This window comes from Hemiscyllium ocellatum, chromosome 36 (genome assembly GCF_020745735.1).
Source record: "Hemiscyllium ocellatum isolate sHemOce1 chromosome 36, sHemOce1.pat.X.cur, whole genome shotgun sequence".
Lineage (NCBI taxonomy): Eukaryota > Metazoa > Chordata > Chondrichthyes > Orectolobiformes > Hemiscylliidae > Hemiscyllium > Hemiscyllium ocellatum.
Genome location: NC_083436.1, coordinates 37,223,350 through 37,239,421, shown reverse-complemented (window position 1 = coordinate 37,239,421; position 16,072 = coordinate 37,223,350). Strand labels below are relative to the sequence as shown.

The following is a 16,072-nucleotide window of genomic DNA, read 5'->3' as shown; positions in this document are numbered from 1 at the left end:
GCAGAACTCACAAACACCTACACTAAACTAAATATAGTCAATGGTTTGCCTAGTTACAAAAACTTCACTTGAGAAATCTCCAAGGCAGTGAAAATATCGGACTGAGTGAGATACAAACACTTTTGTTACTATTGGTTCTTTGATGTTATTTTGTGTAAGGATGTTTTGCTTTTCACATCAGATGTCATGATTCAAAATGCAATGCCTGAAAGAGTGGAGGGTTGAAGCAGATTTAATAATTAGAAGGAATTGGTTGAAAAGTTTACAGAAAAAAACAAGTGAGAGGACCAAATTGTTCAGCTCCTTCAAAGACCAGGCACATTCCGATTATGTTCCTTGCTGTAGTGTTATATTCCATGATAATTTAAATTAGATTACCTACAGTGTGGAAATAGGCCCTTTGGCCCAACAAGTCCACACCGACCCTCTGAAGGGTAGCCCATCCAAACCCATTTCCCTCTAACACTATGGGCAATTTAGCATGGCCAATTCACCTAACCTGCACATCTTTGTAGTGTGGGAGGAAACCCACACAGATACACAGGGAGAATGTGCAAACCCCACAAAGACAATTACTCAAGGCTGGAATCGAATCTGGGACTGTAAGGCAGCAGTGCTAATCACTGAGCCACCATGCCACCCCAAATCCTCACATTGACTTGCTGTGGCACATACCATAAATCACATTAAAGGTAATCATATGGTACTTTTTGTTGTACCCCAGAGGAGGTCACTAAACAATGTTACCGTCTGGTTAGGAAGTAGCCACCATTTTTTAAAAGTAGACTAAAGGTGAGTTCCAGGTTAATTATTTTGGGGGGATCTATTGTGAAACAGTGGTAGTGTCCCTTCCCCTGGACCAGGAGACCTGGTTTCAAGTTCCATCTACTCCAAAGTAGGGTAATAACATTTGATTAGAATAATAGGTAAAGAGAATAATGTCACAAGTTTTCATAGTCATTGAACAATGATAATTTATAACATTGAGCCTTAATTATTTACATTTTATTTTGTACATTTTTAGTTTGGAACTGAGTTGAAGTTGAACTTTGAACATTGAGTAGCAGCTTATTATGGAAACGAAGAGAGAGAAAACAACTCACGTTTGTTTGTGGGAACTGGCCTGGAGAGATAATTGCAGATTGGTTGCCGCCGCTGCGAGAATACTATAGACATTTTGGCAGTGAGATGTGTTGCTTGGGGACTGGCAGCTGGTTGGATGTTGAATGGGTCAATCAAGGATGGAATGGTGTTGGACAGTCAATCACAGAGAATGTTGCAAAAGAAAGAAAAACTATCATTTGAATCAGTTTGGTCTGGGGTTTGGGCAGCAGCTGTGTGCATGGAACCTGCTGGATTTGAAGTTGCAGTTGAGTTTTACTCTTGTCTAGTTTTACACCCAGCTGAAGAATTTCTGTAGATTTTGAGGAAAGAATCTCAATATGTAAGACACAAATAAAATCCTCCAGCATTCTATGGAAGTTTATGAGTTGGTGACTTCGGAATTCAAGAAAGATGCAACCCTATCTGAAGAAGGATTACTGGACCTGAAACATTGACTCTGCTTTTTCTCCACAGATGTGACCAGACTTGAGTTTTTCCAGCAATTTCTGTTTTTATTACAATCCCATGTGTCTGGAATACATTGTTTTATTCAAGGATATCTGAAGGTCTGGCACTTAATTGGGGCTTAGATCATAGATATTAAGTAGATTGCTTTGCTGTTTATCCGTGTTGTGCTAAAAATAAATCATCAATTTATTTTTGTATAAGAAAAGTTTTGATTTCTGACATCTGTTATTTACAGAGTATGGTTGGGGACAGTTCGGCAATTTTGAGGGTCATAGAGTCATAGAGATGTACAGCATGGAAACAGACCATTCTGTCCAACCCTTCCATGTCAACCAGGTATCTCAACCCAATCTAGCCCCACCTGCCAGCACCCAGCCCACATCTCTCCAAACCCTTCCTATTCATATACCCATCCAGATGCCTCTTAAATGTTGTGATTATAACAGCCTCCATCACTTCCTCTGGCAGATCATTCCATACCTGTACCACCCTCTGTGTGAAAACGTTGCCCCTTAGGTCTCTTTTATATCTTTCCCCTCTCACCCTAAACTTATGCCCTCTAGTTCTGTACTCCCCGACCCCAGAGAAAAGACTTTGCCTAGTTACCCTATCCATGACCCTCATAATTTTGTAAATCTCTATAAGGTCACCCCTCAGCCTCCGACACTCCAGGGAAAACAGCCCCAGCCTGTTCAGCCTCTCCCCAAAGCTCAAATCTTCCAACCTTTGCAAATTCCTTGTAAATCTTTTCTGAACCCTTTCAAGTTTTACAACATCTTTCCAATAGGAAGGAGACCAGAATTGCATGCAATATTCCAACAGTGGCCTAACCAATATCCTGTACAGCTGCAACATGATCTCCCAACTCCTGTATTCAATACTCTGACCAATAAAAGAAAGCTTACCAGACACCTTCTTCACTATCCTACCTACCTGCGACTCCACTTTCAAGGAGCTTTGAACCTGCACTCCAAAGTCTCTTCGCTTCCCATTAAGTGTTTAAGTCCTGCTAAGATTTGCTTTCCTAAAATGCAGCACCTCGCATTTAGCTGAATTAAACTCCATCTGCCACTTCTCATTGAATGTTTTAATTTTACTTTGCTGTGAATCCATTAATCGGGGTGCTGATTTGGTTTAGCCTGCTGTACCTGTGTTGTAACAACCAAATGATGTTAGTACAGTCTACGATACATGTGCAATTTGGTTCTAACTGTCAGAAATAACATGCAGTAAAAATGAGTATTAGATTGTAATTGAAAACCCTGTAGTACACATGAAATAGCAAATATAATCAAGATAGATCGCTTAGATTTCTCAGCAACTCCTCCCTGATATTAATGACATGATTGCTCACCAAATCTCACAAAAGTTCACAAATGATCACAATTATTTATTTTTACTGATGTGGCCTTGAAACCCCCTCTCAAGAGTTATCCCATTATGACCTGATGGACAACTGTTTCTGTTTTAGTCAATCACATTCCTGACCCTACGTTTATGTTCTCCTTGCATCCAAAGCTCCACTTCAGTAATTGTTCACAGGCTCAACTCCAGCTTCTTACTAACAGCTAGCTTAACAAAACTAGGTATGTCCCTACGTTTTCCTTGAGCTCTAATTTTGCTCAACTGTATGAAGCAAGTACTGTGTGTAGGTTTTCCAACACTGTCCTGCCGCCTCCCTGACCACCCCACACACCTCACCCCCTCCCCCCGTTACACTGAAATATCAATGCTCAAAAGCAATTCCTGAGCCCTACATGACATTCCCCACATAAAGCCAGTGACCTTTCCACATTTTCAGTTCTCCAGGGCTTCCTTTGAGCTTTGACTCCAGCTCTTAGCTACCTACTAATTCCTAGAATTTCTTCCTGAAATTGCTGTAACCTCACAAAACTGCTCTTGACTCTTCACTTCAGCTGCTTTCCCAACAGTACATCCCACTGCCGCACTCCTGAAGTGAAATCCGCTTTCGTCTCTGTTTTGGTCTCCAAATATATTGTATCCACAGAACTTCTTCTCAATGATTCCTGAGCTGTTTTCAGTGATCTATTAAAAAACTTGTAGTAATACCTGCCCCATCGCAGAGCAGAATTGGATGTTGGCACCTAACAACTTTTGGAAGAGTCTGTCCTCTCAATGTTGCATTCTCACAGAATGCTGGAAATTGATTTCATCACATAAGCAAAACATAGAGAAAAGTGAAGGATATGCAAGAAGGTGATAGAAGGCATGCTCGAAAGAGAGATCTGATAAAAGCCCTGAAAATCGTGATGAAGGTGACAAGGTTTGAGGAGTGGGGGCCAAGTGAATAGCGAAACATAGTTGGAGAATAGAGAGAAATTGCAAATTATGGGCACAATTCTAAGTAATTCAAAACCCATCTTTTTACACAAGGTTTACATTTTGCCCAAAGATCAAAGCATAATGTGCACACCAGAACTAAGGACTGATTGAGATCAAAGAACAGTCAGAAATTAGGCTCAGGTTGGATAGGAAAGCAAAACAGAGGAGTCATTTGGAGTCAGTGACAAAAGTTAAATATGTGCCTGGGTCAGGAACTGAGACACATAAACTTTACACTGACCTTTGGGTTGACAGGTAGCTCCTGTATAGCCAGGACAGCACTTCCATTCCAACGAAGTGACTATCTTGTGCCTCATTCTGTAGGTTGGGCGGTTCAGGATCTGGTATCTATGAGCAGAAACATCCAGAGGATTTAATACTGACAACAGCATCGATTTTCTATTTCCTTTAACAAAGCAATCTCTTTTATTTCAAATTTAGAATATGAAGAAGATGCCATATGCTGACAATTTACCATAATAGAATTCAATCATCAAGCAGAGGCCAGTAGTCCATATCTTTGTTACTTTCAATTTGACACATTTATGGGCAGCCTCATATAATCTACAATAAACCTGAGGACATTCAAAACTCAACTGTCCATGTGTGATTTTATTCACATCAGCTCCCATTTATCTCTTACCCCAGTGTCTCTGACTTACATTGGCTCCTACATTTGACAATCCCCTCAACTCATGGCCTTATCCTTTTCCAAGTATCTTGATGGGATTTCATGCCGATGAAACACTCCACTGCCTGGTGCCAGGAATCATTGCCTTTAAAGGTGAAAATTGTAATCATCTAGTAAGTTTTGGGAGGGATAACTGAGATCAAATGGAAATAGGCAACAGATGACGATTACAGATTAGTTAACTGATAAATGGGTGAGCACTGGATGTGCTGTAGAGATAGGGAAAAGAACAAACAATGGGTGTTGGAGTTTTGTGACGTGCAGTTTGGAATAAAACTCTTGACTAGAAAAGTATATGCCTTGGCTCTGAAGATGCAGTGGTAATGTCCCTATCTCTGAGCCAGGAGGTGCAGATTCTATTCCCACCTGCTCCAGAGGTGGGTTGGAACATCTACGAACAGGTTGATTACAAAATATCAAAGTATATTCCCGGAACCTGTCTAAACAATCTTAAACCTCTGGTATTTCATGAAGGTCAAGGTCCACTGAGAATGGTGGCCACTATAAGGGGTAGTTCAGAGCAGTAATGGAGGTCTAGAAACAAAGGTGAGTGGGATTGACTCACCTGAGTCACTTCAGGCCCCTAAAAGGAAGGGATAAGAATTGTTGTGGAGGGTAGGGGTTATCCTTCAGTGGGAGGGGGAAGTCCTTGGTGGTAATGGGACCCCCTGTGAGACACTGGATCACCATCGCTCTTCTCAAGGGCAACTATGGTTGGATTAGCCTGTGATGCCCAGAGGCTGACAATGAATAAAAAAGCACAACAATACAGATACCTCCTGTTGTTAGTAGAACTGAATTTGAATCGAATCGAATTGAATTTATTGTCCTGTGTACCGAGGCACGGTGAAAAGCTTGTCTTGTGTGCAATACAGGCAGATCACAGAGTTTAGTAGCATAGATAAGTAAATAATAGATAAACAGCGGCAAAAACAAAAACACATGTACAGACAAATGTTAAGTGTTTGTGAGCCCATTCAGTTCTAACAACAGTAGGTTAGAAACTGTTATAAAACCAGCTGCTGAGTGTGTGTTCAGGCTTCTGTACCTTCTCCCCGATGGTAGAGATTGTAGAAAAACGTTGCCAGGGTAGGATGGATCTTTAAGAATGCTGCCAGCCTTTCCTTGACAGTGGGCCTGGTAGATGGATTCTATAGATGGGAGGTTGGCCATTGTGATTGTCTGGGTTGAGTTCACCACTCCCTGAAACCGTCTGATATCTATTTATATCAAGGTAATCATGATCTGGAGCAGCTGGTATTGGACTGGGGTGGACAAAGTTGAAAATCACACAACAGGTTATAGTCCAACAGGTTTGTTTAGAGGCACCGGCTTTCTAAGACCTGCTTCTTCATCAGGTAGTTGTGGATTCCATCACTGCTGTGAATTGTGACATAAACTGCAGTGAAACTTAAACTTAGTTTAAACAAATTTCAAGAAGTGTTTGCTCTCCATGTTAATTAATAATAGAATCCCTACAGTTTTGTGGACAGGCTAATCAACCTATACTAACTCTCCAAAGAGAAACTCATCCAGACCCAAACACCCTGGCTATAACTCTGCATTTCTGATGGCTATTCCCCCTAGCCTGCACATTCCTGGACACTAGGGGCAATTGAGTATGGCCAATCCGCCTAACCTGCACATTTTTGGACTGCAGGAGAAAACCAGAGCAGATACAGAAAGATCATGTAAACTCCACACAGGCAGTCAACCAAAGCTGGAATTGAATCCCAGTCTTTGGCACTGACAGTCAGCAGTGCTAACAACTGAGCCACTGTGCCTCCCCTCATTATTCTTTATAATGGTAGTTTGTGTTCACCTGAACTTGATTATGAGCAATTAGCTTGTGCTTTCATGGCAAATTAATGCACCTTTCACACTGGAAAGGTTACAAACACGAGCAAATTGTATGAATAGAGCAAGACTAACGGGAGCTTAATTCAGCACCTCATTTGAGCCAGCAATGGAAATTCGGAAGCCAGCTGTCAGAAACTGTGCAAGAAAATGCGGAAAAACAAGTATCTTCATCACAGAGCTTAACAAATAGGCAGCTGCAATGACAATATGGTTCAGTACCCAGCAGGGTCTGATGACAGCATTGCCATCAGGGTGGTATTAAATGAATGTCAAATTGGAGGGGAGATGATTTATCCCACTCCAGTCAATCTCCTCAGCAATGTTGAGGGAGGCATTTAAAAAGTCAGTCAGCAGATCAACACACCCCAGCCCCCCTCCTCCAATACTACCCAGATCTCCATCCCACAGCAGCAAACGGTATTTACTCAGGCTTAAAGTGGGGCAAAGGGAGGAAGCGAACATCCTCCCAAAATAGAAATAAAATTGATTTTGATAAATTGCCTGAGAGATCTTTTTAATTGCAAGGATTAGAGAGGGAACAAATACTCACCCCACCTCAGCAATTAGAAAGTAATTCATTATCACATTGCAGCAAGAGCTTTGGAGCATCACATGTTCCTCAGCATTGGGAGAATAGAGTCAGAGAATTTTACAGTGCAGAAGGAGGCCATTCGACCCATTGTGTCTGTACCAGCGCTTGGTGTAGAATTTTGATGGCCTTACACTGTGTTCTGCTGACAAGCTGAGCCCTGAACCTTCAGTGTGATAGATAGGAATGAGCACATGCTCATTGTAAATTAGAAATGTGATGTTTACCATATTGTGCTTGGTCCAAAATCTTGTTCGGTTTGAATGGTCCTATAAAATGCTGGGCCACTGGCAACACAGACAGTCTGAGGCCAGCTGTATTCAGCAAATCCAGCTCTAACATACAGCCTGAATGCTGGTCCATAAAGGATTCCTGAAACTCTCCGGCAGAAAGGTAAAGTGTGTTTATTGCAAAAAAAAACACTATTTCACTAAATGTGGGGCTGAGAGGTGAAGGAGTATCTTATCCACTGCATTCACACCACAATGAGCAGCAGGTCATCACTTCACCATATCACACTTCACTATTTGCCATGGCACTGCTCCCGCTGCTCCCAATCTCCAAATACTTTCACTCTTTCACTTCCTCCTGCCACCAATCACTGCCATTACTAGCTTCTCACATTAATATCACCCCAGCACTGACCAAGTGCTTCCTTGTCACTTTCTCTTTCCCATTAAAGACTTGGCTTTCAACTGCTTGTCAGTGAGCACCCAATGTGCCTTTGCAGTTTCCTGGTGTATTTTAAAAAGAAATGCTAATAATGTGCAGCATAATGGCTCAGTGGTTAGCATTGCTGCCTTGTGGCACTAGAGAACTGAGTTCGATTCCAGCCTCAGGCAATTGTCTCCGTGAAGTTTGCACATTCTCCCTGTGTCTGTGTGAGTTTCCTCTCACAGTCCAAAATGTGCAGACTAAGTGGATCAGCCATGGAAAATGTTATGGCAGGAGGCTGATTCTGGATAGAATGCTTTTTGGAGGTCTGTCCAGACTCGTTGGGCCAAATGGCCTCTTTCTACACCTGTGGGGTTTTATGACTCTAATATCAGGTGCTGCATTGGTCTATTCATTTCTATATATCATTCTGATTTCAGCCATGAGCCAACAGATGAATTTCTACATCATGAGGTCTACAACATTGGCACCCGCACTCAGGTTGAGGAAGGGCTCTGAGTGTTATCCATCAATTTCCATATTGTCTTTGGGGACACTGTATCTTCAACATCTTAATTTTTTTCTCTGGCGTCTTAAGGGCAACTATACTGGTCATGATGTTACTTCAACTGCATTCTGCCGACTCTACATAGCTGGAGAATTAGCCCTACAAATTTCCTTTTCTGTATGATTAATCCTACACCAAATGGTGCAATTTATGGTGAGTCATTGAGAGGTAAGGTTAGGTGAGGATCTTTGTCAAATTATTTGATCCCTGATTCTCTAAAACAATCCTCCACGTCTACAAAGTACAAATCAGGAGTGTGATGGGACATTCTTTATTTGCCAGGGTCAATACAGTTTCAAACAATTCTCCAGAGCTCAACATATCCAGGACAAAGCAGCCTACTTGATCAATATGCAATCCATCAATTTAAGCATTCATTCGCTTCACTACTTATGCACAGTGGCAGCAGTGCGTACCATGTGAAAGTGACACACTGCAGTAACTCATCAAGGTTACTATGACCTAAGCCACATCAGAGGACAAGGGCAGCAGTTGCAGGAACGCCTTCTTTTTCCCTCCAAACCACACATACTCTATCTTGGAATGACAGACAAAATCTTCCAACTGAGGCCTCTTTGAAGGATGAGGTGACTGATTTTCTGTCAATCAAACAATTCTGAGTACTCTGTCATATCTTCCATCTGATTGGGGTAGAAGTTCTGCTATCCAAGAGCTGCTATCCAATCTGAGGCTGGCAATTTCAGTGCTCAATAGCGCCATGTAAGAGATGGTGGCTGCTACTGGAAGAGCAATACCAAATCTCAAGATTGAGGGGGAGGGCTGGAGTTTCCAGGTTTGGAGGGGAATGGGGTTGGGATCAGGAGATCAAAAGCAAGGATGGGGTTTCCCATTAGCAAGAATCCCCTAACCTTCGGTCCATGCTCTTGGTCAAGCACTCAGTTATTTTGATGGAGGCCTCGCCACTCCCAAGGAGACAGCCTGCCCACATTCTTTTTGTCTCCAGGACCTTCCCACTCTGAATCTAGATCAAGTGAGGAGAGAAGGTGATGGAGTTCAGGTGTGCAACCTCCATGCAAAATCAAATGCCCTTCCTGCCTCCTGCCTCTCCACCTTCAGGAGCACAAGTTCTACATCATCATTCCAGTGCTGACCAGGGGCCAAAATCCTGGAATGCCCTCCACAACAGTGCTGTCTGTGTATCTAGACAATGTGACCTGCAGCAGTTCATGAAGGCATCTCACCAGTGTCTCTTCTGAATCACTTAAGAATGGGCAATTAATCCTGGCTGACCCAGGTTTACCACAATCTGTGCATGAATGAAACAATTCTAGGTGCTAGACCATTGCTTTCTCTTCACTGACATATATTCCCTGTGTTCAAATATCCACAGTTCTCATAATCTTAACATGATTCTACAGGATACTCAGTGTAAATGCCCCATCCATGTATCATTTTCTTAGGTACAGAAATGCTTGTAAACATCCAAAAGGATGAGCGGGGAAGACACACTCAAGGAAGAATTATGGACTGTAGTTGGAGTTTGCGATATTGTGCAAAAGCTTTGACGATAGTGCAGCTATATAAAATGCACTGATTAAGTATAAAGTGATTAAAATATAAAGTGTTTCAATGGTTCAAAGAAGAGACTGCACTAATAAGCACAGTGGCTTAGTGGCTAGCACTGCTGCCTCACAGCACCAGGGTCCCAGGTTTGATTCCAGCCTCCAGCAACTGTCTGTGTGGAGTTTGCATGTTCTCCCCGTGTCTGCGTGGGTTTGCCCTAGGTGCTCCAGTTTCCTCCCACAATCCAACAATGTGCAGGTTAGGTGAATTGGCCATGCTAAACTGCCCATGGTGTCAAGTACATTAGGCAGGGGTAAATGGATCTGGGTGGGTTGCTCTTTGGTGTGGACCAGTTGGGCCGAAGGGCCTGTTTCATCACTGTAGGTAATCTAATCTAATCTAATCAGAATTCTGACTAAACCGTAATATTATCATAAACATATGAGGTTTTATTCAGTGTAAGAATCAGCAGATCTGGTGTCAGCAACATCTGTCTGATGTTCTGATGAGGGTAAATGATGCATCTGTCTGCTTGATATTTAATTATTTCCTCTTCACTCAATTTCTGCTGGAAGAATGCTTGATTTGATCATAACCATTTTCATTTACGTCTTAGAGAATGGATTCAATGTTTTTTATTGTTTCAAGGTGAATGGATTTGATTGAATTGCAAGTAGCAAAGCAGATAGCACAAGCTTGGTCAGACTAATATGTCAGTGTCGCTGATGATGTACTGTATTTTGAATAGCGTTAACAATTGTAAGCCCATTGCTAGGGTTTCCAAATGATTTCTCTTGCACTTGCTACCTCTGACAGAGAAATCCTATTGAGGCATGGTCCTAAGGGCAGTAGGCACTCCCCCCATACTGTGCCAGTTCAATCTCACTCAGCATTAATCGTTCACCACAAACTGAATCCACACAAAAAAAAGCTTGCATTTTTTATATCTCCTTTCATGACTTCAGGATGTGTCACAGGGGGTCTACAATCGATCAAGTATCTTTGAAATGTAGTCATTGTTATAATGTAGGAAAAGTCAGTAGAAGCACAGCAAGCTCCCACAAACAGGGATAAGATTAATGATCAAAACGTCTTAGTAAGGCTGGTTGAGGGATAATTATTGACACAGGATTCTGGGAAAATCTTTACTGTCTTTGAATGTTTTTGAAGCATGACCATAGAACTTATTTGCTTCCACCTTAAAGGGTGAAAGTAAAATGTTTCAGAAGAATTTTGATGTACACTTGCGATGCCAAGGCATACAAGACTATGGGCCAAGTGCTAGAAAGTAGGATTGGAATAATTAAGTGGTTGTTTGTGACTTGCATAGACTGGATGGGTCAAAAGGCCTTTTTCCTGTGTGGTGGATCACTATGAAAGCAGATGGGTTCTCACTGGAAAGCTGGCTCCTACAGTGGTCTGTCAGTCTCACCTGAAATACCAACAATTTTATCTGCTCAAGCATCTTGAACTAAGTTTAAATCCACAACCCTCAGTTAAAAATCACACAACACCAAGTTATAGTCCGACAGGTCTATTTGGAAGTACTAGCTTTCGGAGCGCTGCTCCTTCATCAGATGGTTGGGGAGTATAAGATCGCAAGACACAGAAATTATAGGCTATAAATTTTGAGTCTTACGATCTTATACTCCACAATCACTTGATGAAAGAGCAGCACTCCAAAAGCTAGTGTTTCCAAACTGACCTGTTGGACTATAACTTGGTGCTGTGTGATTTTTTGTTCATCCCAATCTAACACCGGCATCTCTAAATCATGACAGCCCTCAATGTTAGGGATCACCCTGTTATTCACTAGTGACAGCTCTGTGATCAATTTCTCTTGTATAAGGGTGTCAGGGTTTGAAAGTGTTAATGTTGAAGCGTGCTTTAAGCACCACACACAATGATGATGTCATTATAGACTTGTGGGCAGAATAGTTTAGAATTACAGAGAGTGAGACTTAACATTCAAGTTCTCCACTTAGTCTCTGAAACAATGTCTATCAAATCAAAGGAACTTTTATCTAGTTGCAAGCATGCAATAAATAACTTCTCCACTACAAACGCCTTTTAGTTGGCCCAGTTAATGGTTTCTTCTACCACAATAAGCCAAGCATGTCCTGTTGCTCCCTGCACTTTAAGAGGATGGTGGTAGCAAAGCTACCCCATGGTTGTATCTACCTCGCTTGCTACAAGCATCACCTTGGGAAGCTGAAGCAAGCATTGGCTTGATTTTGTCTTTTTCTCCTTTCCATCATGTGGACTGCTCAGCAGATTCCAGAGATTCAGAGTGGGAGATGAGTTAGGAATTTTCTTATGGAGTCTTGCTGTTGGCTACCACGACAACTCAATGGGAATCTGTTCCCACCTCTGCACAAATAGCGACTCTGGTCTGCTACCAAATTTATGTTGGACAATCAGAAAATTTCAAAGGAAATATTATTGGAATGTATAGAAGAGTACCAGGCCATTTGGTCCATTGTGATTGTTCTGGCTATTTGAAAGAGCTATCCAATTAAACCCGCTCCCTAGATCATTCCCCATAGCTCTTCAAGACTATCTTTATCAAGTATATGCACAATTTCCATTCAAACTTAACTGTGTTTCCACAATCATTTTGGATTGTATCAAGTCAAAGTGTCAAAGAGTTCCCTATATTTCCCCTTTCATTCTTTTAAAAAACACCTTAAAATCTAACCCTTCTGTCAGACAACACAATATCTCTTCTTTTACTCCATCAAAATGCTCAGTATTATGTTGATCCTGTTTATCTATCACTGGAATTAATAATCTTGAATCATTAAGTCTTACACCACTAAAGTCGGTGGAGTAGTGGACAGTGCAGAAGAGCATTGCAGGTTACAGGGGGATGTGGATAAACTGCAAATTTGGGCTGAGATGTGGCAAATGGAGTTCAATGCAGATAAATGTGAGGCGATTCACTTTGGGAGGAATAATAGGAAGGCAGAATATTGGGTCAATGGAAAGATTCTTGGTAGTGTGGATGTGCAGAGGAATCTTGGGGTCCATGTACATAAATCCCTGAAAGTTGCTGTTGATAATGCTGTTAAGAAGGCATACGATGTGTTAGGTTTTATTGGTAGAGGGATTGAGGTCTGGAGCTGTAATGTCATGCTGCAACTATACAAAACTCTGGTGTGGCTGCACTTGGAATATTACGTACAGTTCTGGTCGCCCCATTACATGTGGAAGCATTGGAAAAAGGGAGATTTACCATGGTCTGGAGGGAAGGTCTTATGAGGAAAGGCTGAGAGACTTAGGTCAGTTTTCAGTGGAAAGAAGAAGGCTAAGAGGGGATTTGATAGAGACATACATGATAATCAGAGGATTAGATAGGGTAGACAGCGAAAGACTTTTTCCTCGGATGATGATGTCAACTTTTACAAGGGGGCATAGCTACAAATTGAGGGGTGACAGATTTAAGACAAATGTTAGAGGAAGGTTCTTTACTCAGGGACTAGTAAGGGCGTGGAATGCCCTGCCTGCCAATGTAGTTAAATCAGCCACATTAGTGAGATTTAAACAATCCTTGGATAAGCACGTGAATGGTGAAAGGATATTGTAGGGGGATGGGCTTAGATTAGTTCACAGGGCAGCACAACATCGAGGGCTGAAGGGCCTATTTTGCGCTGTATTGTTCCATGTTCTATATGTAGTTATGAATTTGGCTATCTAACATACCACCTATTTGATACATTAAGGTGAAGGATTACCCAGCCCTGGTACAGTTTTATATAAGCTGCCAACAAAAGCTAACTCTATTGAAGGTATCACTGCAGGACTGTATGCTTGGCACTGGATCAGGACACCGAGGTTATGAACAAAAAGGTAGTTGCAGCAGTGAGGAACTCAATGAACAGAGGTCAAGGAACACCATACAGAGGAAGAATGATCTCTAGGTATGGGGTTGGGGTTGGGTTTGGGGTTTTATACCATCCAATGGAGAAACAGAATCAGTGGAACCCTGAAACAGAAATCCACCACCTGCCTCCTTGGTTATCACAATCTAAGAACTTAAAGCAATAAAAAGTCAGCAAATGGTGACTTTAGAATAATAATATCAATTTATAGTTAGATTAAAATTGCAGAAGACACAAGAAATGGTTCCACAAAATCATGAGAGTACCACCTTGTAGAATTTTTAAAATTCTAACTCAGGAGAATAAACATGTGACTTAATTCCATTGTATCAAGTAGATTGACAATTACATTTGACCCATCTTCCTCAATGATTCCATTGGGGAAGATATTCTGGCAGCGGTGGTCATTGAGTTACTTACATTAGGGACATTTATGTCACTCTTGGATAGGCACATGGAAGATAGTACAATGAACGATAAGTAGGTTTGTCTGATCTTAGAGTAGGATAAAAGATCAGCACAACATCAAGGGCTGAAGGGCCTGTACAATGCTGTACGGTTCTATGTTCTATGATTCACTTACTTGTGCACCGTGTTCTCAGGGTTACTTTGTTCAAAGCAAAAAGTAAACTTGGACTGTTTTACTGCTGCGAAGGCTAAGTAGGACAGTGGATCAGAGCGTTCACAGTGAGTAACAGGCAGCATGGTGTGGAATCAGGGTCTGGGGCAGGGAGAGTACAGCAGAGCCCAAAGATAGGCCTGGGGATCTTTGGTGTCTGCTGAGATGGAACTGAACCAGGAGAAACACCAGGGCCCATGAGTCCTGATGTCTCAAGTTCTTGCGCCAATTTTGGATGCGTCACAAAGCTGATCCTTTTTTGAAAAGCTGTTCCTTTTCTCAAGTGCCCTTGTTTTTTTTCAGATGGGTTGTAAAACGCTCCAGGCTCTGAAATGACTGGTTTGGTACAGAGATTAAGGGTATTGGGGAGACCTTTTTGTTTATACATAAACAGATGAGACTTTAGACCAAAGCTTATGTTTTAGAAATGATGTGTGTGTGTGTGTGTGTGTGTGTGTGTGTGTGTGTGTGACATGAGACTTAAATCTGTTTCCTCTGCTTCTTTATTCTGACCGAGCTCCCATGACATTATTGCAATATGGCATGCTTACTCCCCTTAGTCAGGTAATAAACCTTACACACAACAAAGCCTGTTTGCTGTTCCGTTCGATCATGACTGACCAACTTCTAAACTACAGTTAGCTACTTTGGTTCTGTAACCTTAGCATCCTTATCAAGCAATACATCTATTAATATTAGTTTTGAAGCCTGACAGACAAGTGTGTCAATGGGAGGGGGGGAGCAAAAAGACAAATGGATTTGAGAACATAATTGGGGCAGCCATAATCTTATCGAATAGCAGAATGGCTTAAAGACATCCGATTGCTCCTATGCACCTCTGGCTCAGTTGACACCCAAACTCAATGAAGTTTTGGGAGAGACAACTTGAGATATTTACTATCTTATGTAGTACGTACTTCTGGCATCTGAACGTCTAACACTAATTTTTAAGGTTATGCCATTTGTTTTGGTGTCATCTACCAAAGGGAATAATTTATGACTGTTTCCCCTGCCAAATCCTTTAATACCCTTAAATAACTCAATTAGAGCACCCTCATCCACACTGCCAAGAATCCTGTCTTTAATCCTATATTCAGCATTCGAGTTCGACCTTCCAAAATGAATCTCTTCACATTTGTCCAAGTTGAACTCCACCTGCCATTTCCCAGCCTGGCTCTGCATCCTGTCTATGTCACACTGCAAGTCTGCAACTGCCTTCGATACTATCAACGGCACCTCCAACCTTTGTATCATTGGCAAATCTTTATGAACCCACCCCTCAACCTCCTCATCCAAGGCATTTATAAAAACTACAAAAAGCAGGGGCCCAAAAACAGAGCCCTGTGGGACACCACTCACCATTGATCTCCAGGCAGAATACTTTCCATCTACAACCACTTTCTGCCATCTGTCAGCCAGCCAATTCTGAATCCAGAGAGCCAAATCTCTGTGTATCCCACACCTCCTGAGTTTATGAATGAGCCTACTATGGGGAACCTTATCAAATGCCTTGCTGAAGCCTATATACACCACATCCACTGATCGACCTTCGTCAACCTCTTTCGTCAACCTCTTCAAAGAGCTCAATAAGATTTGTCAGGCATGACCTGTCCCTCACAAAGCCAAACTAACTGCTTTTAATCACGCTATGTTTTTCCAAATAGTTATAAATCCTATCCCTCAGAATTCTTTCCAAAACCTTGCTGACCACAGACATAAGACTAACTGGTCTGTAATTGCCAGGGATTTCCCTATTACCCTTCTTGAAAAG

The 16,072-nt window shown here is 41.8% G+C and overlaps 1 protein-coding gene across 3 annotated transcripts in view; it reads right to left on the bottom strand.

The window, feature by feature from the left end:
- The window catches only part of LOC132833333 (multimerin-1-like), a 59,825-nt gene that overhangs the window by 31,303 nt on the left and 12,450 nt on the right, over positions 1–16,072 (bottom strand). For all 3 annotated transcript variants that reach the window (XM_060851512.1, XM_060851513.1, XM_060851515.1), the window contains exon 3: positions 4,157–4,263. In XM_060851512.1, the coding sequence (XP_060707495.1) occupies positions 4,157–4,263 (107 nt within the window). The remainder of the gene's footprint in view (positions 1–4,156; positions 4,264–16,072) is intronic.